The sequence below is a fragment of the Akebia trifoliata genome, chromosome 1, assembly GCF_017979445.1.
Source record: "Akebia trifoliata isolate Shusen 1 chromosome 1, ASM1797944v1, whole genome shotgun sequence".
NCBI classification, from domain to species: domain Eukaryota; kingdom Viridiplantae; phylum Streptophyta; class Magnoliopsida; order Ranunculales; family Lardizabalaceae; genus Akebia; species Akebia trifoliata.
Genome location: NC_141375.1, coordinates 36488630 through 36516418, shown reverse-complemented (window position 1 = coordinate 36516418; position 27789 = coordinate 36488630). Strand labels below are relative to the sequence as shown.

Below are 27789 nucleotides of genomic sequence, written 5' to 3'. Positions count from 1 at the left end.
CTTAACGAGAGGGAGTGACAAGTAGCTGTCAAAACTCTCAGATGGACGATATCTGGCATAATTCATTTTTGAGTAAGACTAGCCCTATTAACCTAGTAAGATTTCAAATCTTATTAAATGTATTTGGACTCACCTTGGGGTATACAAAAACATGATCCCATATCACAGGGGTGTAGGGGACAAAATTCTATGAACTTTACAAATTAAAAATAAAAATTCAAAAAAAGATTATATTTTTACTTTTGAATTAACTTTAAGTTTAGTAGATCGGTCATTTCTAAATCATGGATATATCAAACCTCCAAAAATGTTATTTTGAATTATTTACTTTTTTATCTGAATTTTTTCATAAAATTTAAAAGAATATTGGAGGTGTAAATTCAAAAAGTTGTTTAACAAGGGAGTTGCCCTTAATATAATAACTAATATGTGGGGATCAGGACCCTCAGGAAAAAACAAAAATTCCTGACCAGTAGAACACAAAATCCAACTGTAATCATGTATATAAAACCCACAATGTTGGCTGTGTTTCAACTATCTAGATTTCCATTTTTTTTTTTTTTAACATCTAGGAAGATAAAAGTCTTAAACTCAAATCATTTTAACCAAGTTGATTTTAGTGCTGACCTCATTTTAACTCAAATCATTATGGCCTCTCTCCTCTCAAGATTGATTTTCTCTTCCAAAATCATCATTGGTCTACATGCCAACATTTATAATAAAACTCAGGTTTTTTCTTTTAAAGTTTGAATGATGCTTTTGTGAGAGAACAGGTATTGAGGAGAGAGATAATATAATATATATTTAATTCAAAAATGTATTATTAAAATTTAATATTTTAAAATGATGTGAATCCCTCTCTAAGATTTGTTGGGTGAGAAACTTGATAAAATAAGACTCCCATGAAATTGTTAGATCTTTAAGGTAGTTTTTGTAACAAAAATATTATTATCAAAGTCTGCTCGGTAAATCTTCATTGATGTATAGGTTATTTGGGTAAGTGTTCATATCATTTATTACATAAGTATTTATTGCATTAAAAGTCAAATATCAAAATACCCATATTATTAATGACTAGAGTTCGCACGTGCCGTAGTACCTGCTGTAGATACGTGGTTTCGCGATTACGATGGTCACATCTACCAAGGTTTGGAGTCACCACCATTCATTTTGTAAGTGGGTGTGAATGGTCACCCGATGCACATTTTTGGCACGTAGTGACTCACGATAGATATGAACTAATCAAACCTTGAGATTCGAGGTAAGTGGCTCGGTTGGAGAAAATGGAAGGTGTTAGGCACCCTTCTCTCCCCACCACGTGGTCGTAACCTCAACTCAACTCGGTCATTTTAAATTAAAAATGCAAAAATAAAGGTGAAGTGCCACGTGTCGATATCTTGTACCCTTAGTAAGGATTTGTTTTCGACTTGATTATAAGATCATCTCATTGAAGGAGATGATCTTTATAGATCCTTAGTCTTAGGAATAACACACTTTTAAAAATGTTGGCGATGGCTATGAATCCATTCTCATGAGTTGAAAAAGACCCAAAAATCGATTGCCTCAAAACGAATTGATGGGTTGAATCGAATTTTTTTTTTTTTAAGGTGGTTACAACCCTTATACTTTCGATCAAACCGAAGTTCGATCTGCCGGAGATAAGGGAGGGGAAACATTACATCTTAAGGGCTATCTAAAATAAAAATTAAAGAGAGGAGAGGATAATAGAAGAGGGAGGAGAAGATGATAGAGAGAGAGAGGGGGGGTATTTTGTTGCACCCACCTTGAAGCTTCAAAGTTTTTTTTTTTATTTTTCTTTCCTTCCTTCTTCTTCTTCTATGCCTTCTTGAGTTGAATCCTTAATGAGTTATGAGAATATAACTCTTTTAAGATTAGTGTGAGAAAATAGTGAAGTGATGAGTAGAGTTGAGAGTAGAGAGTTGAGTGATTTTTTTATGAGACTTGGTAAGAGATTTTTTGTAGTGAGAGTTGAAATCATTTTTGGGAAGAAGAGGGGGGTATTTATAGATGTTGAGGGGTTATTTGAGGGATATAATGGGATAAAGTGGGAGAGAGTAGAGAATGACACATGTTTTAAAGGTGGGGGTATGAAATTAGGAGTTGGAAGAGGGGTAATTATGTAATGTAAGTAAATGGGTTGTGCTTTGATCCAAATGGTTTGGATCTTACCCAAATCATTTGGGTGGAGTGTTTGGTGAGGTGAGATGATGGATGTTTAAAAAGGTGGTTGATTGATTGAGTGGTGTTTGATTTAAGATATGGAGAGTGTGAGAGGGTGGTTGGGAAAATGAGGGAAATGGTGATATGTGACAAGATGTGTGGAGGTTAGGGGTTTAGATTTAATTGATGGGAGAGATTGAGTGTTTGATTTGAGAGGATGGGTATAAGTTTAGGTTGTAGAGATGAGTTTATAAGAAATGATGATGGTACATTAGGGAGAGGTATGATGATGACAGGTTAGGGGGAGGTGTTTGATTTGAGAAAATAGGGGTTAGGAAATTATAAGGGTAGGTTAGAGGGGTATGAATTAATGGTGTTTGATTTGAGAGAATTGAGGTTTATAAGGAGTAATGAGGGTAGATTAGGGGAGGGTGTGGGTTGATGTGATTTTTTAGAGAAAATGTGATGTGGGTAGTTAATTTTTTTAGAGAAAGGTGATGGGGTGGGTGGTTTGATGAGGGAGGTGAAAGGGGGTGATGACATGTGTCACCCTTTGATGATAAAAGAGTAATTGGTTTATGTGAGTTGTGATTTATGGGTTAGGGTTGTGGATTAGATATGAATTGGATATGGGTAAGGGTTTGTGGGCTTTGGAGTATTTTAGGCTTGGGTTATGAAATGGTTTTGGATTTTAGGAATTGGTTGGGGGTTATTTTGAAATGGGTTTTGAGGGTATAGGTTGGTTTTAGATTTTAGGTGATGTGAGATTGAGTTTAGATTAGGAGTAAGGTGAGAAATTAATTTAGGAAAGAGTTCATGGCTTATGGGTCTTAGGTGGGTTTAGGGTATTTGCGAATTCGAAGGCGAAGCGGTGGTAGTAAAGAAGGGCTAGGCGTCCCAAGTCTCACATTTTTTTATTTGTTAATTTTTTTAAAGATTTTTATAATTATTGGTTTGATAAAAAATGCCACGTGTTGACAAATCGGATCTTTTAGGCCCGTTGGAGAATTTTATTAAAAATTGGATATTTCTGGGTACAAGAGTGGAATGGTGAAGGTTGGAAAGGTGTAGGGTAGTTCAAACCCATTTGGTGGGTCCCCTAGACCATTGGAAGGTCTTAGAGGCCTCGATTTGGTCAAAATGTCACTTTTCAATGACTTGGGCCCTTAAGGCCCGTTGGCCCATTTATTTGGAAAATCGATATTTCTGGGCCCTTTCGAGTATGGGCCTGTTCAAATTGGGGAGTCTACACCTACGGCATGGGCATCCTCTTTGACCTTAAGAGGGTAAAAGTGAAAAAAAGAAAATTATGATGTATTATTAAAAAAAATTGAGATTAAAGGGTAAAATACTAAAAAAAAACACAAAGTGGCTTAAGAAGAAATATAGTATCCACTTTGAGATTAAAGGTGTAAAGTGAAAAAAATAAAAATAAAGGTGAAAGTATTATTTTTTTTTAAATGAGTTAAATGGTAAAAGATGAAACGTAATAAAATGGGTCTCACAAAATTATTATTGGATGGGACCATTACCCTGGCTAGATGGAGATTTGTTCCCCATAAAGTGAGCCCTGCAGTTATTTTTTATTATATAGACTAGAGTTCACTTATGCCTACGGCACAGACATCCTCTTTTGGATTAAAGAGGTAAAAGCCAAAAAAATAACATTAAAGTGGAGGTTATTATTAAAAGAAAAATAGGTTAAAGGACAAAAGATGAAAAACAATACAAATAAATTAAATGAATAAAAGAGAAAATATAGTAAAGTTAGATGGGGTGAAGAGGAAATACAATAAAGTGGATCCCACAAAAATTGTTGTTGCATGCATAGTGACAAAAATCTGCAATACTTTTAAAAAGTCATGATTAAATCACAATTTTAAATATTTTCGATTAAGTCATAATTTTTTAAAAATCACAAAGCTTTTGAAAAAGGCTTTTATTTTTCAAAAAAATCATGATTAATTGTGATTTAATCAACAAATTTTGAAAAAATTACAAGTTATTTTTTTAGTATTTTTAAATGTCATGTTATCATTTAGTATATGAAATAAATATTTTTTTACACTTTTTATAATTTAAAAAATATTTTCAAATTTATCTCATGTATTCTTGACTTTACCAATCTTTGTTCCACTTTTTTCAAAGTTTTCTATTACCGAATTGTTCTCGAAGTCCAGCTTTGTCACTATGATTGAATGGGATATTTACGCTAGCTGGTTGAAAGTTTTTCCCCCGAAAAAATGGACTCTATGGGTATGTTTTATTATATACTAAAAGGTAGTATGCGCAAACTCTCTCTCTCACACACACACACACACACACACACATACATATATATATATATATATATATATATAATTTATTTCTAATTTAAAACATTAATTAAATGGTGGTTTTAAAGTTTACACAGTAAAAAAAAAATGATATTTTTGTAATTTTAAAATTCGACACCATGATTTTGGGGACATGGGAATGCAACTTTCTAAACTTTTGATCAAAATGACTTTGATTATATTAAATTTAAATGGTAAGGTGGAGTCATTTTTTAAATCCCAAATTTTGATGTTGTACCACTCCTTCTCTCATTATATAATGGTTAAGATGATTAATATCCAAAATATTAAAATGTCATAATCCTTTTCACTAAAAAGATAAAACAACTAAGGATGTTATTGAAATCCAAAATCATTTATCCTCTATATATAGGGTTGGATTTTAGTGACTCTTGGAAAATGAGTCATAGAGAAGCTCATGATCTCGATCATTTAAATGCATAATCCAAACATCAGCATCACAACAATACACATATTAAGCAGACATATCTCAAGGACAAATCTCAATTGTTGGATTGCACATTTACAGGGTTGAGATCAATGGTTTTATGAGAATCATTTTTCCAAAAGTGAACGGAACTTGATCCATGTGAAAAAACAAAAAGCAAAGTTCGGCCTGGCCCACAAGTAAGCCCAATACTTGAACTCCGAGTTGGGTCGGGCCTGGATACAGGTAAGTTTTTATTTGGCCTGGTCCACACTCAAACGCAAAATCGAAATGAATGATATAGAAAGCATGGTATTTGTAGGACTGAATTGTAATAAGTAATATTGGTGGGGAAATTTGGTAACTCCCTGTTTTCCATTTCCATGACCCAAGCACATTAAATCATGAAACAGCAATCTTGATTAGTTTTCATCACTGTTGCTGCATGCAGTTAAATCACATAACTCCCCCCTTCACTAGTAGCAGCTGATCTTCGAATGATTGGAAATTTGCCACCCAAATCTATCTGGAATCAGAGTTTGAGGGATCTTGGATTCACGATGTGATAATCTAATTAATAAAAACAAACAACTTTAGATAGAAAACTATCGACTCCAAATTCTTTTTTTTTTTTTTTTAAATGAGATGAGATGCGTTTGGAATACATATTGAGGAGGGTGAACCTATCCTTAATCCTACGTATTTTATTTTACATATGATGTATTTATCAATTTGTATATTATAAGTAGAATTTGGTTGGTGTAGCAATGTAAGTTCTCTAAAGTAATAACCGCCAGTCCAAACTACATAACCTAGGCTAGAAAGAGTTATTTTATGGAATAACTTCCGATACAAGCCCAGTGAATTGGAGTGGGCCGAATCAAATCCTAAAAAATCTTTTGTTACAGATCTCATTAGACATACTATTGTAATTATATGTGACTCATACTGAATTAGATCACACCAGATCTGACTCAGGATCCATTTTACAAGGAATATATATGGGTCTGGTTTTAAATGGAGACCACTACTTATACAAAATAATATGGGTTCCTTTGGATTGGATGTGTGGTGGATCCATATCTGAGCCACAACAAGGTTAAAGGTTAGATCCTAACAAACCAAATTATAGGAGACCCTTTTTCTGATTTGATTACTCATATTAAGTGTCAAAAAAATATGGTTTTTTATACACGAAAGTCCATTTGGAAACAATCCTAAGACATTAAGATCATGCCAAGTCTCGGTACATCTCTGAAGATTAAGCATTTTAATAAATTTAATTTTAAATGTTTTAAATAAAAATATTTATTTTTAGTTCAAAAAATACCATTTATATATATATATATATATATATATATTCTAAAAGTAGGTCATGTTTCTGATCCTACTCGTGCACTTTGAGCTGTTAGCCAGGGTAATGACTTGATCCTCTCTTTCATGTTAAATTGTTTCCACTTTTAATCCTTTAGACTTAATTAAGTCTCTCATTTCTTATTGGCTTTGGCTATAAATATTATTTTAATTTCATGGAATTACTTTCTCCCACTTTAAATCTATTAAACCTATTTAACTCTCTTATTTCTTTAACAATTATCATTGTAATTTCATTGAATCAGATTTTTCTAACACTAATGTTGGACTGACATAAAACCGGGACACATGGGTACACAAATGACATGGTGGCGCGCACATAACCATAGATGCTTTTTACTCGTATCTTGCGAAAAAGCATCTATGGTTATGTGCTCCCCATCACGTCATTGTGCCACCCTTGTGTCCTCCTTTGTGTCATCCCAGCACAACTCTTTCTAATTTGAATAAGATATTATTATAAAAGTTGTGATCTAGAATAGTATCCCATCCCTATAACGATATAAGGTGTCTATATGGCACGTTTTTATTTGATTTTAAATATATCAAGCTGCATGTCACGTAGAAAATGGTATGGTTATGAATGCTAGATGTTTTAAACTCCAATCAAAATGTGCCCTCTTATGTTAAATTCTACCATATATAGCTCATTTTCCTTTCAAGTTGCATTCTATTAGTTATTGGTTGTATACAGTCATATATTAACACTCCACATATTTTGTTATAAGATTAGAGTTTACCCGTGCCATTAAGATGGTAGAAGAGAAAAGGTTGTAAAGTTGAAAGGTGTTGTTGAAAAAAAGGAGAAAAAAGAGAAGACAATAAATTTGAAGGAGTATTCTTAGAAAATAGGAGAATAGGAAATGTAATATATAAAAGAATAATGATGAAGTGACCACAAGATTGTACCTCTTATCGCACTTTCCTGATGTGAAAATGTTTAAGAACCATAGAGGATTTCATCGAGATACGAGTGAAAAGCATCTATGGTTCATACACTTATAGGTCAAGAAAATGCGATATGAGGTACGATGTTGAGGTCACTACAACAGAACGCTATATAAAATCGAAGAGGTATTTCTAGAAAGGGGTATCAGGCTAAAGACAACAAAATTGAGGGTGAAAAGAAGGGGGAAAGGAAAAATTATTTAAAAGACCCTGGCAAAAGGATTTCTTACTAAATAGTCTCAAATTTTGGGGTGTGAGCTTGATAATCCATTTAGTAAATTTTGGGATGTGTAGGATTGGGGACATTAGGAGGGAATGTTGGGGGGGGGGGGGGGGGGGGGGGTATTAAATTGGTACCAATATCAGGATTTAACGACGCTTAATGACAGCGTTATTAAGTTGTTTGAAGGTGGGGGGGAGTATATTGGTACCAATATCAGGATTTAACGACGCTTAATGACAGCGTTATAACTGTTTGAAGGTGACAAGTCATCAATTTGTGCTCCAAGTTCGTGGTAATGAGTTTACTAGTCTAAAGTAAATATAATTACATGTCTAATTATCTAATACCCTAAGTGTGGACCTTTAAATATAATTACATGTCTAATTTTCTACTTGTGGTTGTCCCACATGGGCAAAATCTTGACTTTGCCCCTATTCGTGACCCATCTTTCTGTTAAGGTGCTGCTGCAGCTCTCATACCTCACTTGGCACTTTCAAAGCAACTCAAAATGTTGAAATCGCTCACATAAAAGAATCTCACCATATATCACATTAAGTATTTTTAATTTCTTAAAAATCAATTAGTCATGTGTATCCTCAAAAATAAATTTATAACGAATTAGTGCTAAGTATTACAATTAGAGACAATATATATTATAATGATTAAGAAAAAAATTAAAATAATACTGTAATTATAGAATTTGTTTGAATCCTTCAAAATAGAAGAAGTTTCGATTATTAAAACACATATTGATTATTTAATTGCTAATAATTATATTGATCAATAATTATTTTGTCATAACTAATTGGAGGTGATGAGTAGTATAACAACAATAATGGTATAGTCAAACTATATAAATAGTATAAATAATGCAATAGAGCAATGAATGTATGGCGAGTGAAAATATAACAACTATGGACCATTGTGGATACATGTATAAATTTATTAGTAAAAGAGGTATTTTTTTTGCAAAAGAAAATATGTAGTGATGGATTAATTAATGCAAATGAAGCATATAATAGTAAAATTGATATTTGAATATATTATACATAATTTAATACACAACGCTTTGGAAGCACTCTCCACTCTAAGATATTTTTGAACTTGTTACTTTCGCATTTCCACTCTTGTACCTGCACCCCTTCTGCGCTATGGTCACTAAGCTCTACTACCATGGTCCATACCACTTATAATACCTTTTCATAATTGGGCATAGAATGGGTTAGATTTGCCCCAAACTCAACCCCTTTCCAATGTGTTTGGTTAGTTAACTAGATCCATCCATCATAGATCCAATCAAAATTTAAGATCGTTTTATTTATTTCATCAATCAACAAAATCAATTTGACCAACCCAAAATGGACTTGATGAACCCACATTTTATGAATGAAGCCAATTATTTATTGGATCTGGGTCAGTTAAATTTAATAAGGAAGATCCCATTTAAGATAATATGATCCAACTAAGTCAGACCAGTTCCTAATCCAGTTCAGAAAAAAAAAAAAAACCTGGTATCCAATTCTCATATCACAAGAAAGCATACTCTAGTGTGTAAATCACGGTATATATATAACATCATTTTTTTACATAATAAAATATTACACACATACAAATTTGAACATGCATTTTATATTATGTTCTTATTCTTAAAAGCCATTGCTAAGAGATAATTACATCTAAATGTTTGTTTTAGTTTTCATTCTTCTCCGTTTTTTGTTTAGAAGGTATCAAAAGATTAAATAAGTGTATAAATCGTTATGTCATAAAATAAAGAGGTGTGATTAGTCCCACATCGCACGTGAGAGCATTCATAACCTGAGTTATAAGGACCAACTACACTTTATATAGTAAAATGCATTTTAAAATCATGCGAGCTTTATTCCAAAACGAACAATATGTGCTATTGTGGGTTTAGGGCGTTACATTACATAAATAGGGGGTGGCACGTGCAAATGCACATGTTTGTAACGAATAATATAAATTAAAAGAATTGTAAGATAAGTAGAAAAAAATATGTTTAATTTAAAAAACTTACTAATGTAATTTTAGGGACACGAGAATATTAAGATTGTAAGTCAAATTGAGAAAATGGATGTTTTTTGAAAATTAAAAAATTTACTAATGTGATTTTAGGGATATGTGAATATTGAGATTATAATTTAAATTAAAAAAATAAATATTTTTTGAAAATTAAAAGATTTACTAACAGGGACACGTGACTATTGGAATTGTAATTTAAATTGTAAAAAATGAATATTTTTGAAATTTTAAAAATCTAAGAATATGAAAATAATGTGAATATAATTTTATAGATTATTAATAAAATAAATTTCATAATGTTAAGTTTAAATGTAAAAATGAAGGTATTTTTGGAGATTTCAAATTTAATATCCAACAACTTTTATCCGACATTTTCTCATGGGTGGCAATCCAGAGCTATGCTTTTGTCCTATAACAACATAAGGATACTATGTGACGTTTTTTGATTAGAGTTTAAGGGTTGTTTGTTGGAATTTCAGAACTCAAATTTATTTTTATTTATTTTTTTACTTTTAAGTTAAAAGAGTCGGATAAATAATATTCGTTTGAACTTTTTTTTCTTTTTCTCCTACGTATATCAACCAAAGTCAAAACCAGCTCTAAATGGAGACGTCTAGAAGCTGATCACCGAAAAGATTTAGATATAATGACCGAAATACCCTTCACCTTTATTTAAATATCCAACGAATTAAACCTAAACCCTCTTTCGTTATCGACTTTTAACGAGTGTAAACCCCTTCCTCGTCTCTCTCATTGCAGCTCCCAGTCTCTCTGTGATATCTTCTTCTTCTCCAAGTTTTTTAGGTTTTATACCTGAGAGATACGGAGCCTGCTCTGTGCGCTTAACGAAATCGGAAGAGCTTTCGTAGTCATCCACCATTGAAGCTCTCACTCTACAAACCCTAGAACCAGAGGGGCTGTTCGTTTGAGCTTCAGAAGCCAGTCTTTTCGCAAAAACTACAGGTATGCCACACTCACAGGTCGACATTTCGATCTCTCTCTCGCTCCTTCCTGTGTTTTGATTTTGATTTTGATTTTGTTTTTTTCCCCCCTCTATTTGACGTTAATCTGTTGAACCCATTTCTCCATTTTACTTCTCTTTCATGAATTTTCGATTATGGGTTTCTTCTCTTCTCTGTTTTTTTGGGTATTTAAGCAGATTTCTCTTCTCTGTTTTGTTGTTTCTACGTCCTCAAGTCTACGATTGGTACAGGGATAAGGAAAACAAACATACAAATAAAAAGCCTTATAATTGTAGAGATTTGGGAAGAAGGGCAAACTTCTTTAGGAATTGATAGGGTGGAACAATGATGATGTATCCTGCGATTTTGTTTTATAGGATATACATCATTTCTACTCTTCTATCAAACCCCTGTTCTATCAAACACCAACAACCACACCAGATCACAACAATAACTCTTCAATTTACAAGAATCTACTAATCCAATTTACAAGAATCAGACCAGAATAAATTTTTCTTAATTAAAGTACACCAACAACCACACCAGAATAAATCTTTCTTTGGGGAACATTTGCTATTCTAATAAGCTTGGCGTTATTGATTCCTAAAGCATCTTTCTCTAAGCAACATTGATGGGAAAGAAGAAATTGTTTTCTTCTCTCATTATCAAATTATTAATGGGCGGCATTTGTTTTTTACACGTATATAACTTGCAAAAATTAGTATTTATATAGTGTTAGAATTATTTTTATAATTAATTAAAAATTTTGTTTTAAAATTTTCAAATGGATGTTCAAATTTTATAACGTGTTGTCATCTGATGTAATGTAAAGATGGGCATGAATCAACTAAGTCTTAGCCTAACTCAACTTGATTCAGCCTAATCTCGGTCTCTGGTTGGCTTTTGGGATTCATCGCAATGAGTCAAGAACGATATTGATTCCATTTTCGCACTTTGTTTCTTTATATGTGATTAGTCCTGCGGATTGTCATGTATTGGAAATGGGTACTGTCTGAAAAGTCATTTTTGAAAGATTTTGCGATGCCCAATGGGGTTTTTGTATGAGTTGGTACTTGAAAGAGTTTTCTAATGATCCTTTTGAGTTGAAATTAACTGAATAAAATATAATTAATGAACTCAATTGAACTATTAACATTTACTTGAATTGAGACAGAATGGGAAACACTAATTCAGTAAGGATTTTTGTAGGAATAAGACTTTATTTCACATTGATGGGTAAGAAATAGTTCAAAATGACTAATTTATTTATTTATTTAAGTTCAATGATTTTATATAGATTCAAAAGAGACCAAAGACAGCACTAATGATTGGCACCCCAACTTTTGCTTATTGCATCACAATTTATTCAAAGAAAGATTAATCCGGGAGACGTAATTGTTGCATTTTTATTACAAATAATTGTTCCCCAATCTTCCTTTTGTAAATTGGATTAGTAGATGCTACAATCACAATGGAAGTTTAGGGGCTGTTTTTTTGAGTTGAACACAGAATACTGCCTTTTTGGCTTCTTTTGAAGGGATACAAAGGTAACTTCTAAGATTTTGTTTTTCCTATGGATAGGTTCACATAATCAAAATTTAACCACTGATCATCTTAAGAAGAGAAATTTTATCATTTTTGACACTTGCTTCCTAAGTTGGAGAACAAGAAATTTGTGAATCATCTTTTTCTTCATTGCCCATAGCCTATGACATTTGGTGTTAACTCATTTTTTAATTCAACGTGGCTTGGGTTAGGCCCAATTTTACTAAGGAAAGATGTTGCTATGTGTTAAGGCACTTGAAAAGAAAGAAATTGTAGGGTGTTTGAAGGCAAAGAAGAGGTCATCCACAACATTTTTCTCAATATGAAAGCCTTGATGTTCTTTTGATACAAGAAATTCAAGGAGTGTAAGGGTGTTCTTCTTAAGAATTGATGTTTAAGTGGGGCTGATTTTAAAATTGGAGTGGATGAGAGTTGTTTTTTTATTGTTTTATCTTGTTTTTAGTTGGGCTCCCTTGGAATGTTTTCTCCGTCTCCAAAGTGTTTTTATTTTTATATAATTTACCTTCTGTTTTTATATATAATTTACCATCACTTGTAATATGTATTTTTCCTTATTTTTATTTTAGAGAAAAAGATTTTGATTTAAATAAATCTAGAACATTAGCCCATATGATAATAATGGCCACCAATGTATACTTGGAGAGGTTATATTGCCGCACCAACTTTCTTATGTAGCAACTTTCTCATAGATTTGGTTTGCTTCAAAGTAGTAAATGTTGTGATTAAGGATGGTTCAACAAGAATTGATTGGTAATAATGAAGCTGAAAACAGTGAATATGATTCACTTAATGTGATTTAATTTGTTTGTGCCATGTATGTGAAGAGAATTCTTGATGTATTTCTGTAAATGTTATGTGAAATTATTTGTTGTCAGCATTTATGTGATTTTAGTCGTTTAATCTGCTTTGGTTATATATATATATTTTTTCCTTCTTTTCTGATAGTTGTTTTTGTGTATTAATTTGTTAATTTTGCTGCTCATTTTCTTGGCGATTCTTTGTGTTATTTAATCATGCATGTAGTGTTCTCATTCCTTGATATTATTTTTAGTGAACTATCTGTTTTCAGTATATATATGCTACTTTCTTTTAAGAACTTTTGAATTTTAATTGATCTTGGAGATGTAAGTTGAAATGCATCCCGATTCATCTGATTTGTTTGATTTATCTGTTAATAGATAATGGGATTTTGAACTTTCTGTGTCTCGACCCTTCTTACAAATTTTATTTTATTTTTTGAAGTTGGGTTCGATTTTAATTGGGTTTAAACTCACCATTGCTGATTTTTTTTTTTTTTTTTTTAAGTTGGGTTCGACTGTAATTGGATTTAAAAAGGGTGTAGTTCTTACAATCAAGAAGTGAATCAATACATTGCTAGTTTGTTTCTCTATTTTTTATTTTTGTTTTTTTTCCGTTTTATTTGTTTAAACTCACCTCACATGCGGAATTTTTATAGATAAATGCAAATTTATATTGTTATTTGCTTTATGAATTTATGGACTATATTTCTTGACATTTTTAGAGATAATTTGTTTTAGCAAATTTTTTGAATTGCTATAATTTATTGATTATTCTTATTTATTATTATTATTTTTTAAATGAATATTTAAGTTGTCAGATGCTGAAATAAAAAGTAACAGAATTAAAAGAAACAGAGTTAAAAATTGATTCCGCAATATAGACATCCTATCTTCATAAGATTTGGTTGATATCTGCGTGGAATTGGTTAAGAATGTATTTTGGTCATTTTTTATTACAGTGTTAGTAGTAATATTTCTTCTTCAACGTTACGTGGATGTTAGATTGTGTATTATGCATGTATATTTTTTTTATCAGAAAAATTTCATATGTCAATTTTTAAGAGATGTTGAAATTTCGATAGAATTATAAAATTTATAAATTTATTTAAATTGAAAATAATTGTTTTTATAATTTTTTGTATAAATTTATTATATGTGTATATATATAGTGTAATTATATATTTATTAAGGTATTCTGATCATTTTTAGTGCATTCTAGGTGCATTATCAACATTAAGAGTATTCAAATCATTTTACCAGAATTCAGCAATAAAAAGTTGTCAAACGAACATCAATTTCTGGCTTCTGTGCTTCTGTAACGAACAAGCTTCTGTTGGATGTGACTTTTAGGCTCAGGGCTTCTTGAGCTGGAGCTGGAGCTAGCTTCTGTAAAGAACAGACCCTAAACAAATGGGGCTACATGTAATGAAGAAAACAAGTGGGTTAAGAGTCCCATGTGTTTTAAACACTCACTAAAACGTGCCATGTAGACACCATTGCTATTCTATACGAAAGAGAGCATATGATATAAATGATTTTTTTTAGAGCTGCTATTGGCATTCCAACATTTACTTATTACAACCTAAAAAAATAAGTAATTGATTGGAAATAAGTAAAAGTTGGGGTGCAAATAGATGCTCTGTCTCTTGGTTGATTGCTATTTATTTGGGTTTAGGATATACGAGCCTAATCATTATTGTAAACAAGTATTGAGTTTGAACGTGTGTAATAGTGTTTTGTAATGTTTGAGATTATAATTTGTGATTATGTTTAAATCGTGTGTTTTAATCTATAATTGGGGTGGAATAAATATCTTAAGAAATAGGAATGTAATAAGTAAAACTTGGAGTGCCATTAATAGCTTCTTCTTTTTTAAGCGTAAAATAAAAAACTTATATGTCATATTTTCGTCTACACCTTCGGAAACCCTAAACCCTAATTATTTGGTTTGTCAGTTTTATCCGCCATGGAAGACCTGGAAACCTCTTCTTCGATAGACGAAAGCGAAGATCTCTGTATGTCTCTTCTCTCTCGATTCAGCAACTCAACACAAGAAGATCATCAGCACCTTTGCGCAGTTATCGGCGCCATGTCTCAAGAGCTCAAAGACCAGAAGCTCCCTTTAACACCAATCGCTTACTTTGGTGCAACCATTTCTTCTCTAGATCGTCTCTCTATTGATTCCGAGCCCTCAGATCCTGTAATAGCAGCTCTTATCACTCTCCAATCCATGATTCTCCCCAAGGTTTCGATCCCAGTTTTGAGAAAGAAAAGAACTTTTGTCTTGGAACCGTTACTTCGTGTTCTCCGTTCTGAATTGGCATCAGTTGGTGCTGTGATTTCGGGATTAAAATGCATTTCTTATTTGATTGTTATTGGCGATAAGGTTAGCTGGTCGGAGATATCACAATTGTATGGACTTCTTCTTGGTTTCATAACCAATACGTCACCTAAGGTAATTACCATATATTTCTATGATTCACATTGTTCAAGACTAGGATTTCTGTGAATCGGAAACCAAATCAATTTAACAAATGTGAAAGTTGAGTTCTTTTCTTCTTACCATAGTTTCAATCTTTTATTTCGATTTTTCTATTGTTTAGTATAGTTTTTCCTCTAATACTTATTTTTTCATAATTAAGTATTTTATTTTTTTCTTGTTGATTGGGATGTTTAAAAATTCGTTATTGTGTTATATTCCCATCTAACATATAGTGGAATCCATTTTTAGAAAAAAAAAGGGATTTTCTCAAAGTCTTGCAAAATTGCGAATTATGATTTGATATGAACATTTTTCTAGATCATTCACTACTTTACTTTGGGAATGGTTCACAGGCGCGGGTGAACCGAGTGGTTGAGATCATCCTTGCATGTGCACAATGTTTCTTGTATCTTTCTTATAGATGGTCATTTCCAATGTATATACTGTAATTATGGGGTGACACATGTAAGTGGTGGTGAACAGGTGAGAAAGCAGGCCATTTTGTGTCTTCGTGATGTCCTACAAAATTTCAAAGATCAGCCATGTTGGTACTTGCGAGTGAAGGGATCACAAATATCTTTGAAAGGCTGCTTCTACTCGCTGGTGAACCAAATTCAGCTGAATCTGAAGGGCCAAGAGGAGCTCAGGAGGTCTTATATATTTTGGATGCACTGAAAGATTGTCTTCCTCTCATGTCCATGAAGTTCATCACTAGCATCCTCAAGTACTTCAAGTCTCTTTTGGAACTGCATCAACCCCTTGTCACAAGACGCATTACTGATAGTTTGTATGCACTTTGTCTCCATCCAACTTCGGAGATTTCTCCTGAAGCATTGCTAGATCTGTTGTGCTCATTGGCATTGTCTGCCTCACTGAATGAGAAGTCTGTGGATAGCTTGATGTCCACTGCACGTTTGCTGGATGTTGGTATAAAAAAGGTTTACTCCCTCAATAGGCAAATCTGCGTTGTGAAGCTCCCTGTTGTATTTAATGCTCTTGGAGGTTTGTCAGTTATATTTTATCAACTTCATTAAATTTTAATGTTTTTGTTTGTGTTTGTTCCTCTAAGAACATCTCTACTCTGATGTTAGGTTCTTTTGTAATTTGAGAGAGAAAAATAAAACAGCTATTAGGTATAATGAATATTTACTCTTTCTGTTCTTGGCAGAAATTTTGGCATGTGAACATGAGGAGGCATTATTGGCAGCCATGGAGGCATTAAGGAGCCTAATACAAGCTTGTGTTGATGAAGGCCTGATCAAACAGGGAGTTGATAAAATTATGATGAACGAAGATGGAGATAAAAAAAGGGTTGGACCAACTATCATAGAAAAAATATGTGCAACTATCGAGAGTTTACTTGGTTATCAGTACAATGCAGTCTGGGACATGGCATTTAAGGTTATTTCACCAATGTTCAATAAATTAGGTACTCTCATCATTCTTCACTCTTCTTTCAGACCCATTCTTGTTCATTTCAACAATTCTTTTCTTCCTACACATGAATTTGAAGAATGGGACTTTATATCTGGTTCATAAGCAAAACGCTGTTAGACTTGATGCTAGTTTCATAACTGTATTGATCTTACTTTAATTGGTGTGGTGTTGGACTCATGCACTTTCATACACTGTCATTTTTTCATTTGCATTATAGCGATTGCCAGTGAAAATCTACCTTAATCGCTCTTCTAACCATGAAAGGAAAAGATTATAATATAGGAAGTTTATATGGCATGATATTTTAGTTCCTGTATCTTTCATTTAGAAGCAAATGGGATGTGCAAGTGACTTAATGAGAGCATCCTCCTTGTGCTTTTCACTAGGCTATTTAGATGGCCTCTTTTCTACTCGTCTTTTTTTTTTGTTCCCCTTAGAAATATTATAATAACTAGTCCTTTTGTTTTGAATTATATTAATCGCTTGATCACTATTATAGTATAATTATCTAAATACTCAGGTGAACACTCTTCTTATCTGTTGAGGGGAACCCTTAAGAGCTTGGCAGATATGCAGAAAATGACAGATGAAGACCTCCCTTACAGAAAGCAGGTAATTACATTTCTCTGTTGTGTAAGGATATTTTTGTGGTCTGTTTTAATATCTATGCACCATTTGCTCTTGCAATGCAGTTAATCAAACTACACAGGTTGCAATTTCACTTCAACTATCCACTTTTATTTAGACTTAAATTAAATACCACTCTCCCATACATGTTTTGAAAATTCATTTCCTGGAGATATTGGATAGTCTTTCTTGCAAAATAGTACTGATCACAGGGTAATGCTTCAATCTCAGAATTGGAAAGCATTTTAGATTTAATGGAATAAAGTGTGCAAACTAGTCCAAAACTACTTATTTGATTTGTATGTTTTCAGAGTGCCAATCATCAGTCTTCAACAATTTGAAGCAGCTTGTGTCATTTCTTTTACTGTTCATTACTTGTTGGCCGCCACATTTGTTTTTTGGCAGGTCACAAGATCATGATGTAAACCATATCCCAGATATTGTTATTAGCATGAATCTGATTTTCAATTTCTTGGTCAAGGCATGTTTCTATAGGTCTTTCCTTACCATCTCCATCCTTGTCTTTTTTGGCCACCTTGTCACCCTTCTATAGCCTTTGGCTTGCACTTCAGCGCTCATTTTCGTTGATGTTATAGGTCTGTTTTTTACATGCCCATACCATCCCAACCTTATCCACCCACTTCCCATTTATCACCACAAATTGGTTGCAATGCAGTGCATCCTTTCTGTAGAATGTCTTAGCATGAGTCAAAATCAATAAGCTTGGATCGGCATTAAGGGTTTGGCACTATCTTATTCTGACTATTAACTTGAAGAAATCCTACTACTCTATCTGTTCTTGGGGCAATGCTAGCTTAATGCTTACACAGGCGGTGTTCTTGTGGGTTATATATAAATGTCACCGGAGCTGGAATGTTCAGATTCAGCTTAATTTAGTAAATGTTTCTTTTGATTTTGTTGAAGTTTTTTACCTTTCAAAAACCTCATAGCTGCATTTAATTTGAAAATTATGTTGTAATGCCCTTAATGTGAACCCCCTCCCCCCTAAAAGCCTTCCTGTTTATTATGTACACTTGATGCAGTACTATTTACAAGAGTTCCCCTACCTGAAAGAACTTCCAATATCTGGCAAATATTATCTGTTATTCTGTTTTACTTATAAAAAAAATGTCTTGAAAACGGCCACATGAAATGATCTCTCCTGTCCCAAGACCGTGATTCTGGCTATAGTATATGTGAACCATACTGTTCTAATCAACCAAAAAGCACATGGCTTACACCACATAGCTGAAAAACTGCAGATGATAGGATACGGTGTAAGAACCTTGTGGAACATTCATGGGTACCATAGGAGCTACCCAAAATTTTGTTACTTTTTTACATTATATTTTTGAAGTCACATAATTTTTTCTATTGGTCTTTGAAGTCAGGAATTTCATTGCATCAACTTGTTTTGTCTGTAAATTTCTTGGTGATTGACCCTCTTTCACTTTTGGATGTCATTTTTAATCTGCAGCTGCACGAATGTGTTGGTTCTGCTCTTGGTGCTATGGGACCTGAAACTTTTTTAAGCATTATACCTCTTAATTTGGAATCTGAAGACCCATCTGGGGCAAGCGTTTGGTTGTTCCCTATTTTGAAACAATATACCGTAGGCGCCCGTTTAAGCTTCTTTACAGAGTCAATCCTGGTTATGGTTAAACTGCTACGGCAGAAATCGCAAAAGGTATGAACTTTGTTTTAATAAGTTGACGCCATGGTTTTTATTTTATGTGGCTTGATTAATCTTACATTTGGCAGCTCGAACAAGAGGGGCGCATTTTCTCATCAAGGAGTGCAGAAGCACTTGTATATTCGCTATGGTCTTTGTTGCCCGCGTTCTGCCACTATCCCATAGATATTGCTAATAGCTTCAAGGGTCTCAAAAAAGAATTATGCCATGCACTTCGTGAAGATCCTGATGTGCGTGGAATAATTTGTTCGAGTCTGAAGATTCTCATTCAACAGAACAAGGGATTGGTGGAAGAAAATAATGATCTGCCTACTAATGAAATAAGTATTCATGAGCAAAGAGCCAGAGCCTGTCTTACACCGCTAGTTGCAGCTTATAATTTGAATACACTGAGGTCATCTGCCCGTGAATTTTTATTCGTTCTATCAGGCGTCTTCTTGAAATCTTCAAAAGATAGTGGTGGATGTCTGCAGGTACTTCTATGTGCTTGTTCCCTGCTCAATTAATGATCAATGTGTCGTTGCATGCATATTTGTTTCTGTGTCAAATTGATATTTTTACAAAATCCATTTCTTACAAATTTATATATTTTTTCAAGACTGATCCTTGTGGATAGCATTTTTAGAACTTGTCTTATAATATTTTTGGTAATTCTAAAACATTATAATTCAGGTAGGTGTACCTATTTCATATAAAACCTTGGACTAGCAGGAAATTGGGTGTGACAATGTTATGTCTTTGGAATTTTTCTTTTGTCATTGATATTCCATGAATAAACTAGTCAAATATACTGGTGTGCTACTGGTTCCTTTACGTCAAATGCTTTGTTCACATGGATTGAGAAGCTCACTGGGTTTCAGATTCTTTTCTGAAAGTGTTCTGTGACTGGCTTACCAGGTCTCAGTTTTTTTTTGTTTAAATTTTAATTTTAAAGATTAAGTTTATTATTTTTTCCTTTTAATGACAAAAGCTTTTATCATCTAATGGATGCAGCTGTATCAAAATTAACTATGTGAAATCCAGGACATTGAACCTATTGATATGAAATTCATTAAATCTATGTTTAATATGTGGTGTCTCAGGCCTTGAAAAGTGTGTAATGTTCTTTGTACAATTTGCAGTCCACAATTGGTGAGTTTTCTTCAATAGCCGATAAGGCCGTAGTCAAGAGGTTCTTCACAGATACAATGCAGAGACTCTTGAGGGTGACTCAAGAGGCTGTTAAAGCAGAGCAGCCTAGAAACTCCAATCCTATGCAGATTGACTCTTCACCAAATGAAAGCTCAACAGTGCTTGCAAGGTGGGGTTCCTTTTGTGTTAGTATTTATAATCTTCTGGTCTGTTTGATATGTAGTTCAGTTTCTTATGTAGTCAGTCATTGACTCTATGGCTATTTTCTGTGGTATTTGAATTTCTTTGGTTCATTGCAATTGCAGGGCCCAGCTATTGGATTTGGCCATGTCACTTCTGCCTGGTTTGGGTGCCAAAGAGATTGATTTATTGTTTCTTGCAATAAAACCTGCATTACAGGTCTGTTAGAGTTCTTGTATTATGGTTATTCCATTTTATTGTTGAGGCAACTTCTGTCAGCTTGTTAAATGGGAAAGAGTGCTATAAGATATTCTCAAATTGCAGGATAATGAATCTTTGGTCCAGAAAAAGGCATATAAAGCTCTTTCAATCATTCTCAGGGTACTGATTTTTGTTCCTTTAAACCCCCCCCCCCCCCCCCATCTTTCTCATTTTTTTCTTAAGCCATCCATCCAAAAGGAACCGATGGATTGGGTTTCATGTAATAACCATCTGCCTGGTTATTTTTTAGCTTATTAAATTAGAATATCTCCCAAGTGAATCTCTATTAGATGGAGAAAAGGGATATGTGTGTGTGGGGTAGAGGGTGGAGGTGAGTATACTTGGGGATGCCCCTTGTAGTTTTCACTTCTACAACTAAGCATTATTAAATATATGTGAAGTTTCTAATACCCAGGCTTTAAATTTCTATGTTTTGCACTTTGGAATGTTCTTCCCACCAATCTCTTTGCTGAATTCATATGGCCAGGACCGTGAAGAGTTTCTTTCAACTAAGCTTGATGGCGTACTTCAGCTGATGATTGAAGTGCTTCCTTCCTGTCATTTTTCTGCCAAACATCATAGACTTGACTGCTTATACTTCCTAATCACCCATGTTTTTGATTGGTCCGAGGTAAGTCACTTCGTTTCTTTTTGTTGTTGTTTGGTTTTACTTGGAATTTGGCAATTCTCGAAATGTAATGGTTATCTATAATGAATAAACTTGGATTTGGATGCATTGAATATTTCATTAGAAAATCACCTCCATCTAAAAGCAAGAACTTTTGTTTGTGTTTACAGGATCAATCAAAACAAAGGAAATGCGACATTTTCTTGACTGAAATTATACTTGCATTGAAAGAGGTATTCTATGTTAGCTTCGAAACAAAGTAGAAAGTCATAATTATCTTTCTTATAATTCTGTTGTGTTTCATGCTTGTCAAGTACAGGGAAGTTGTTCCTATGAATATCAAATCTGCAAATTGGCTATGACATTTTAGTGAGTAGGCTGCACAGATGCACATGCATACAACGAAGAAGATGGAAATAGATCTTTAAAGAAGGAATTAACAAGAAAATGGTGTACTATGGATGGGGAAATCTGGTTTGGAATTTTGGTGAAGGTTTTGGGCTACAATAGGGTTATCTTTAAAGTTTAGGGTAGACCCTTGTTGAAATGCAAATCACAAAGTTTTCTAATTACAATATTGTGTAATTAGGGTTTGGGAAAGGTTTTATAGAATAAAGGAAAGGCTAAAGGTTCGTGGTTTTAGGTTAAGGATTAAGGGTTGTTGGAAAGGGGTCTCAAGAATTCAAGAAGGCTTTGGATTGATTGATTTCTAACAAATAAACAAAAAAATGGATTGAAGAAGAAGATGGAGGATAAAAAGAAGATTAGGGGAAAAAATGATATATTTACCTTAGAATCATCCCAATGATTTCCATGGTATCACCACGTTGAATTCACCAATATCAACAAAACAAAAAAAAAACCAGAAAGTTTCTGTATTTTTATTTTTATTCCATTCATAACTCTCCGTCAATAAACGTCAATAAACTCTAATACAATCTATAAATAAAGAAAATCTCTAAGAATCCTACCAAGACTAAAATACCAATAATTAAACAAATAAAACTCTAATTTTTCGTAATTAATTCTCTCCTAAATTTTTGACCCTTATAAACTTAATAAAAAGACATATTAAAGTTACTAAGCTACTCCCAAACATCTATACTAGGACCATGGGCCAATAAAATATGAAAATAAACAAAAAAACATAAAAAATAAGTCCAAAATAAAAGCCTAAAAAAACCCTCTACTCTTCAAACTTTGATGTCTCCCTAAAAAATCAACCCTTCTTGAATCTTGAATTCTCGGACTCAATTATGTTGTCTGCATTGTTATATGCTATATTCTCATTTTTCTACTTGCTGCAAATAGTTTGTGAACGATATATGCTGATTTACTGCATTTGGAATGTTTTTTACAGGCTAATAAGAAAACAAGAAATAGGGCTTATGACATGCTCATTCAAATTGGTCATGTATGTGGAGATGAAGAGAAAGGCGGCAAAAAAGAGAATTTGCTAAATTTTTTTTACATGGTGCAAATTCTATTTGATTTGTAGTTTGGATATTCTTTTTTTCTCCTCAGTTTCAAAGTAGTCTATTTATTCTTTTTTTTTATTTGCTTTGTAATTATTCAGGTAATCATGCGTGAAGTCTAGGAATTCTTTTTAGCTGAAGCCTGCATCCTGTGGGGACCACATGGATGGAGACTGAGCTTGGAATGCCTGCAGTAACTCAAACTTGTTTGTGGTCTCAGGTAGCTGGAGGTCTGGCTGGTGAAACACCTCAGATGATCAGTGCCGCAGTTAAAGGCTTAGCTCGCTTGGCTTATGAGTTCTCAGATCTTGTCTCTGCAGCTTATGATGTGCTCCCATCTGCATTCCTCCTGCTACAGAGAAAGAACCGAGAAATAATCAAGGTGATTTTACTCCCCTTTGGAGTCCTGTTTTTTTTTTTTTTTTTTTTGAAGTCATAATTATTCTTCTTTTATGTTTTCTTATCTAGTTGCCTGATTTCATGCATAATGCAGGCTAATTTAGGTCTAGTGAAAGTGTTGGTGGCCAAATCACAAGCTGAGGGGTTGCAAACACACTTGAAGAGCATGGTTGAAGGACTGTTGAAGTGGCAAGATGACACCAAAAATCATTTTAAAGCCAAGGTGTGATTTTCTACTTTACAATGACTCTTTGAACTTGGTTTCAACATCAATGTTGTTGACAGAAGTCTCTATTTTCATGATATACTTTTCTTATCAGCATCCTCTTTAGGGGCTGCCCTGCTGGAGTAACCATATTTATTTGTATTGTTTTAAAACCTTACTGTTGTTAAAGAAGTTAAATTCAGATGGTTATGATCATCTAATTGGGACTATTTATTGCATGATTTTTTTTTTGGTAGAATTCACATTTTTTTGTAAGTAAAGATCATTTCATTAAGATCGATCTAGATGATTAACTATAAGAAAAAACACAAGATGAGGACACCACGGATGCTAAACGGACTTAATACTACAAACTTGCTCCCATCTAAACAAAAAATCCTCAAAGAAGATTGCTTAAAACTTAAAAACTTTGCACCATAAAAACAAAAAGGCCAACACCGACAACTTCACATCTTCCACAGAAGCACTCCTACCCTCAAAGCTACTGCGTTCCATCAAATCCCCCACACAATTGTGAAGGGGGTCACACTCCACAGAAGTCTCTTGGAATGAATATCCCCAACTAGGCCAAGCCAGAAACACCCCCAAAACTAACTGGTAAATATCCTGACACTGCAAATAACTTTACAAAATGCTGCCAGATCTGAGAAGTGAAGGAAATGCTGCCACATTTCCCTTTGTCTGCTTGATGGATCCTTTGGATATTTTCATGAATGAGTGTTTTGGTTTTTGAAGATAACTTTACCATCTCTGAATACTGGCCAGTGGCCGTGGGTGAACAAAGTACTCATTTCTGGTGATTGTGGTGTTGCTAATATGGACTCCTATATAATTTTATGGAGGATTTCCTGGTACCTATTATTTCCAAATTCAGACCTGCTATTCTTTATTTTGCTTCAACTTGAGCAAGTTTAAGAGCTAAGCCAAATATTGAGAGTTTACAAAATATAAAGTGATAAAAGACATTTTAGTTTTTCCTTAAGATGCTGGTGTTGTGGTAAAGAATGTGAGGTTATGGTGTGATTGTGTTTGTTGTGATCTCTCTTCCCAGAACCGCATCCATAGCTCATGTAGGAATGCCCGTTTGATGATCCCTGCAAAGGATACAACTACAGGCAAAGAATAAACCTCAATTGATTTTAATTATTATGCTATAAATGTAATGCTTTCTATAATGCTGCCCATGGGTATTTTTTCTGCCAATGAATTCCTTTTATTGTTTAGAATCACTCCTTGGTGGCATCTTGTATTTTTTTGGTTCAGGATGTCTTTGTCTGGACCCATTGGTTGACTGTCCAGATTGATGACCTTTGTATCTAACGTGGTCCAATTATTTCACTTAAGTCATCCCAAGTTTTCCTTCCTTTCTGTTTCGAAATGGATGAGGTTCCTATCTCTGTCTGTAAGAAGCGCACAATTTCTTAATTTCCTTATGACCTTTGTATCTTTTTGTGTGGAATTTTCAGGTCAAGCTGCTTCTTGAAATGCTCGTTAGGAAGTGTGGTCTTGATGCAGTTAAAGCAGTAATGCCCGAAGAACACATGAAACTCCTCACTAATATAAGGAAGGTCAGAAAGTTTTCTTCAGATTAACATCTGCATTATGTTTGAGCTTTAATTTTTGAAGCTTCTTAAAGTCTGTCTTGATTAACACTCAGATCAAGGAGCGGAAGGAACGGAAAATTGCATCCAACTCTGAGAGGGAAACCAAATCTCTTCAATCAAAAGCAACTACATCCAGGTGATTAGGCTTCTTATATGTTTATTTATTTATGTGTTTGGGTGTGGTGTCCCATACTGGCAATGAAATCCCATTAGCAGTAGTTGAGGGACCGAGAACAGGCAATGAAGGCAATGGCCATTTTGAAGGGGATTGGAACGGCAGTAAGGCGAGGGAGAAAGCTTTTTTTAATTGGGTAGGAAGGGTCTTGAAAGTACTCGATTTACATGAAGTGAGTTCTCCCTCACGTGAAGATGCCCAAGATTTGAAAGGCTTTTTCTTGTGTTGGGTGTATTTATTTATTTATTTATTATTCTTTTTATTTTTTTTTTTGGGGGGGGGGGGTGTGTTTTTTTATGTAGTTATAAAAGGAACGTTTTTTCCCTTGTGAATGTTCTTTTCTTTCTGGACTGTCTTTGCATTAAAAAATTTCAAGAACCTGTCTCCCATTACTAATGGGTGAAAGAACTCGAACTGGTTTTGAACCTTGGGAGATGCTATATCACCTTTCTGAAATTGAAAGAATGATAAGTATTCATATTAATAACATCATATTGAGTACAAATTTTCACACGTTGTGGCATTTATGAAAACCGAACATGATATGTGAAACTGGAAACTCCAAGCAGGTTCAAACACTGAATCCCATGGTTGGCAGTGTTTGAACAATTTTCATTTAAGAAATCAGAAACAGTGGTTTGCTTGTGTTGGCAAGCGTGGAGAGTGGGATACACAATCCTGTAACCCTTTCAATAATACCATATCAAGTTTCATTTTAATGTCTTGCCTGCAGATGCTGGTTGGCTTTTAGTTTCTGATTATTTCAATATTTCAGGCTAAGCAGATGGAATCATACAAAAATTTTCTCTGATTTTGGAGATGAGGACAGCGACAATAGTGATGCGGAATACATGGAAACAATGGTTTCTGGGCGACGAAGTGCTTCCTCTCAGTTCAATTCCAAAGCTTCTTCGTTCAGGTTTGTAACTGGACTTCTTAAAATGTGTTTTAAAGGAAAATTCCAGGCTCTTCCTAGGAGTTTTGAGGCAAAAATTATCTCTCATTGTGTTATGATATTGCATTTTCCGGACTAATGAAATATTAAAATGAAAATGCCATATGATACTCAAAATATGTAGAGATTGAATGGCTAAAACTCTCCCCGTAGGATACAAATTCTAGCCTTCTAGAGCTTCTAGATGGGAATATGGGGTTGGCAAGTGGTTATAGGTCCTGGCCACATTGTGGTGTTCATGTACCATATGTTTGTGATATAATAGAAAGCTTGTTCTCATCCCGCCGCAGCAACTATGTTTCCTTGGAAATCAATATAAGAATTACTTATCGTGTAACAACTTGAACTCTTTAGGTCAAAGCAAACCCGTAGAGCAGCCAAGAGCTTGCCAGAAGACTTGTTTGACCAATTGGAAGATGATCCACTTGACTTGCTAGATCGGCAAAAGACCAGATCAGCTCTCCGGTCATCTGAGCACCTCAAACGGAAGCAAGAATCTGACGATGAACCAGAGATCGACTCTGAAGGTCGCTTGGTAATTCGTGAGGGAGGAAGTTCAAAGAGACTGACCTCAGAACCTAACACTGATACAAGAAGTCAAGCAGGCAGCCATTTATCTTCCAAATCTTCAACCAAAACCCAGATGAAGCGCAGAAAAACATCAGATTCAGGATGGGCATACACAGGAAATGAGTACGCTAGCAAAAAGGCTGGTGGAGATGTCAAGAGGAAGGACAAGCTTGAGCCATATGCGTATTGGCCACTTGACCGAAAGATGATGAGTCGTAGGCCAGAGCATCGAGCAGCTGCAAGGAAGGGTATGGCAAGTGTCGTGAAGTTAACAAAGAGGCTCGAAGGGAAAAGTGTATCAAGTGCACTTTCCGCTAAAGGAGGTTTGAAGTTCAAGAGGAAACAGAAGAATGGCAGCAAGAAAACTAGGTAGAGAGATTTGCGATTTGCCTGCTAAGAGTATTTTATAAAGAGAAATGTGACCTTAGTCTCTATGCTTTTTACCTCCACACTCCAGTAGTGTTTTCTATGTTTCCCCCAGTATTTGTTTTTATGCATTTATGAATTATATGAGAGGGTGGTAGTGGGGAACAAAGCATTCTTCGTGAGTTTTGAAGTTTTAACATTCTTTTTCCCCTATTGAATTCAATCTTTCTTGGAACTGTTTTTTGGTGAATATTGTATACCCTTGAGCAATGTCAATAGCGAGTAGAAACATTTCGAGATATTATTAAGAATTCCAAAACGTTCTTGATGCAGCATTCAGTAAAGGGATGAAAACATTTTGAGATGGCCACTAAATATTCCTAGGGAATTAGAAAATTTTGATGTTTTGTTCTGTTAATAAAGTATGCAAATGCCTTGGAAGTTATGCAGAAAAAATTTTTGTTTGGACCAAGTGTTGATCCTGTAGCTCTTAACGTGGGTGTACAAACCATTTTTAATTAAACTTAAGATTAAGATTAAAGATGCAAGATTCCAAGACCTCATTTGGGCGATGGAAATGTAGTTGCAAAATTGTAATTTTGGACATGATTGTAACTGCATAAACCTAAAGGTAGTTGAGGGGAACTGGGTGACCCCCATGAACTTATTCTTATTGTACCAGACTCATTGAGCAAAGAGAGGTGTACCATCGTTAGATTTGCA

The 27789-nt window shown here is 34.1% G+C and overlaps 1 protein-coding gene across 1 annotated transcript; it reads left to right on the top strand.

Moving 5' to 3' along the window:
• The first annotated feature begins 14758 nt into the window (after window positions 1–14758).
• On the top strand, window positions 14759–27289 carry LOC147412246 (uncharacterized). The gene is given in 19 exon segments (XM_086458146.1): window positions 14759–15312; window positions 15823–15871; window positions 15874–16341; window positions 16508–16768; window positions 17297–17388; window positions 18881–19090; window positions 19165–19569; window positions 20218–20396; window positions 20533–20626; window positions 20732–20788; window positions 21156–21299; window positions 21467–21529; window positions 22657–22770; window positions 22992–23153; window positions 23265–23393; window positions 24863–24964; window positions 25054–25136; window positions 25951–26094; window positions 26485–27289. Coding segments are annotated over 19 exon segments (3834 nt in total). The 5' UTR covers window positions 14759–14823; the 3' UTR covers window positions 27074–27289.
• The last annotated feature ends 500 nt before the right edge of the window (window positions 27290–27789 follow it).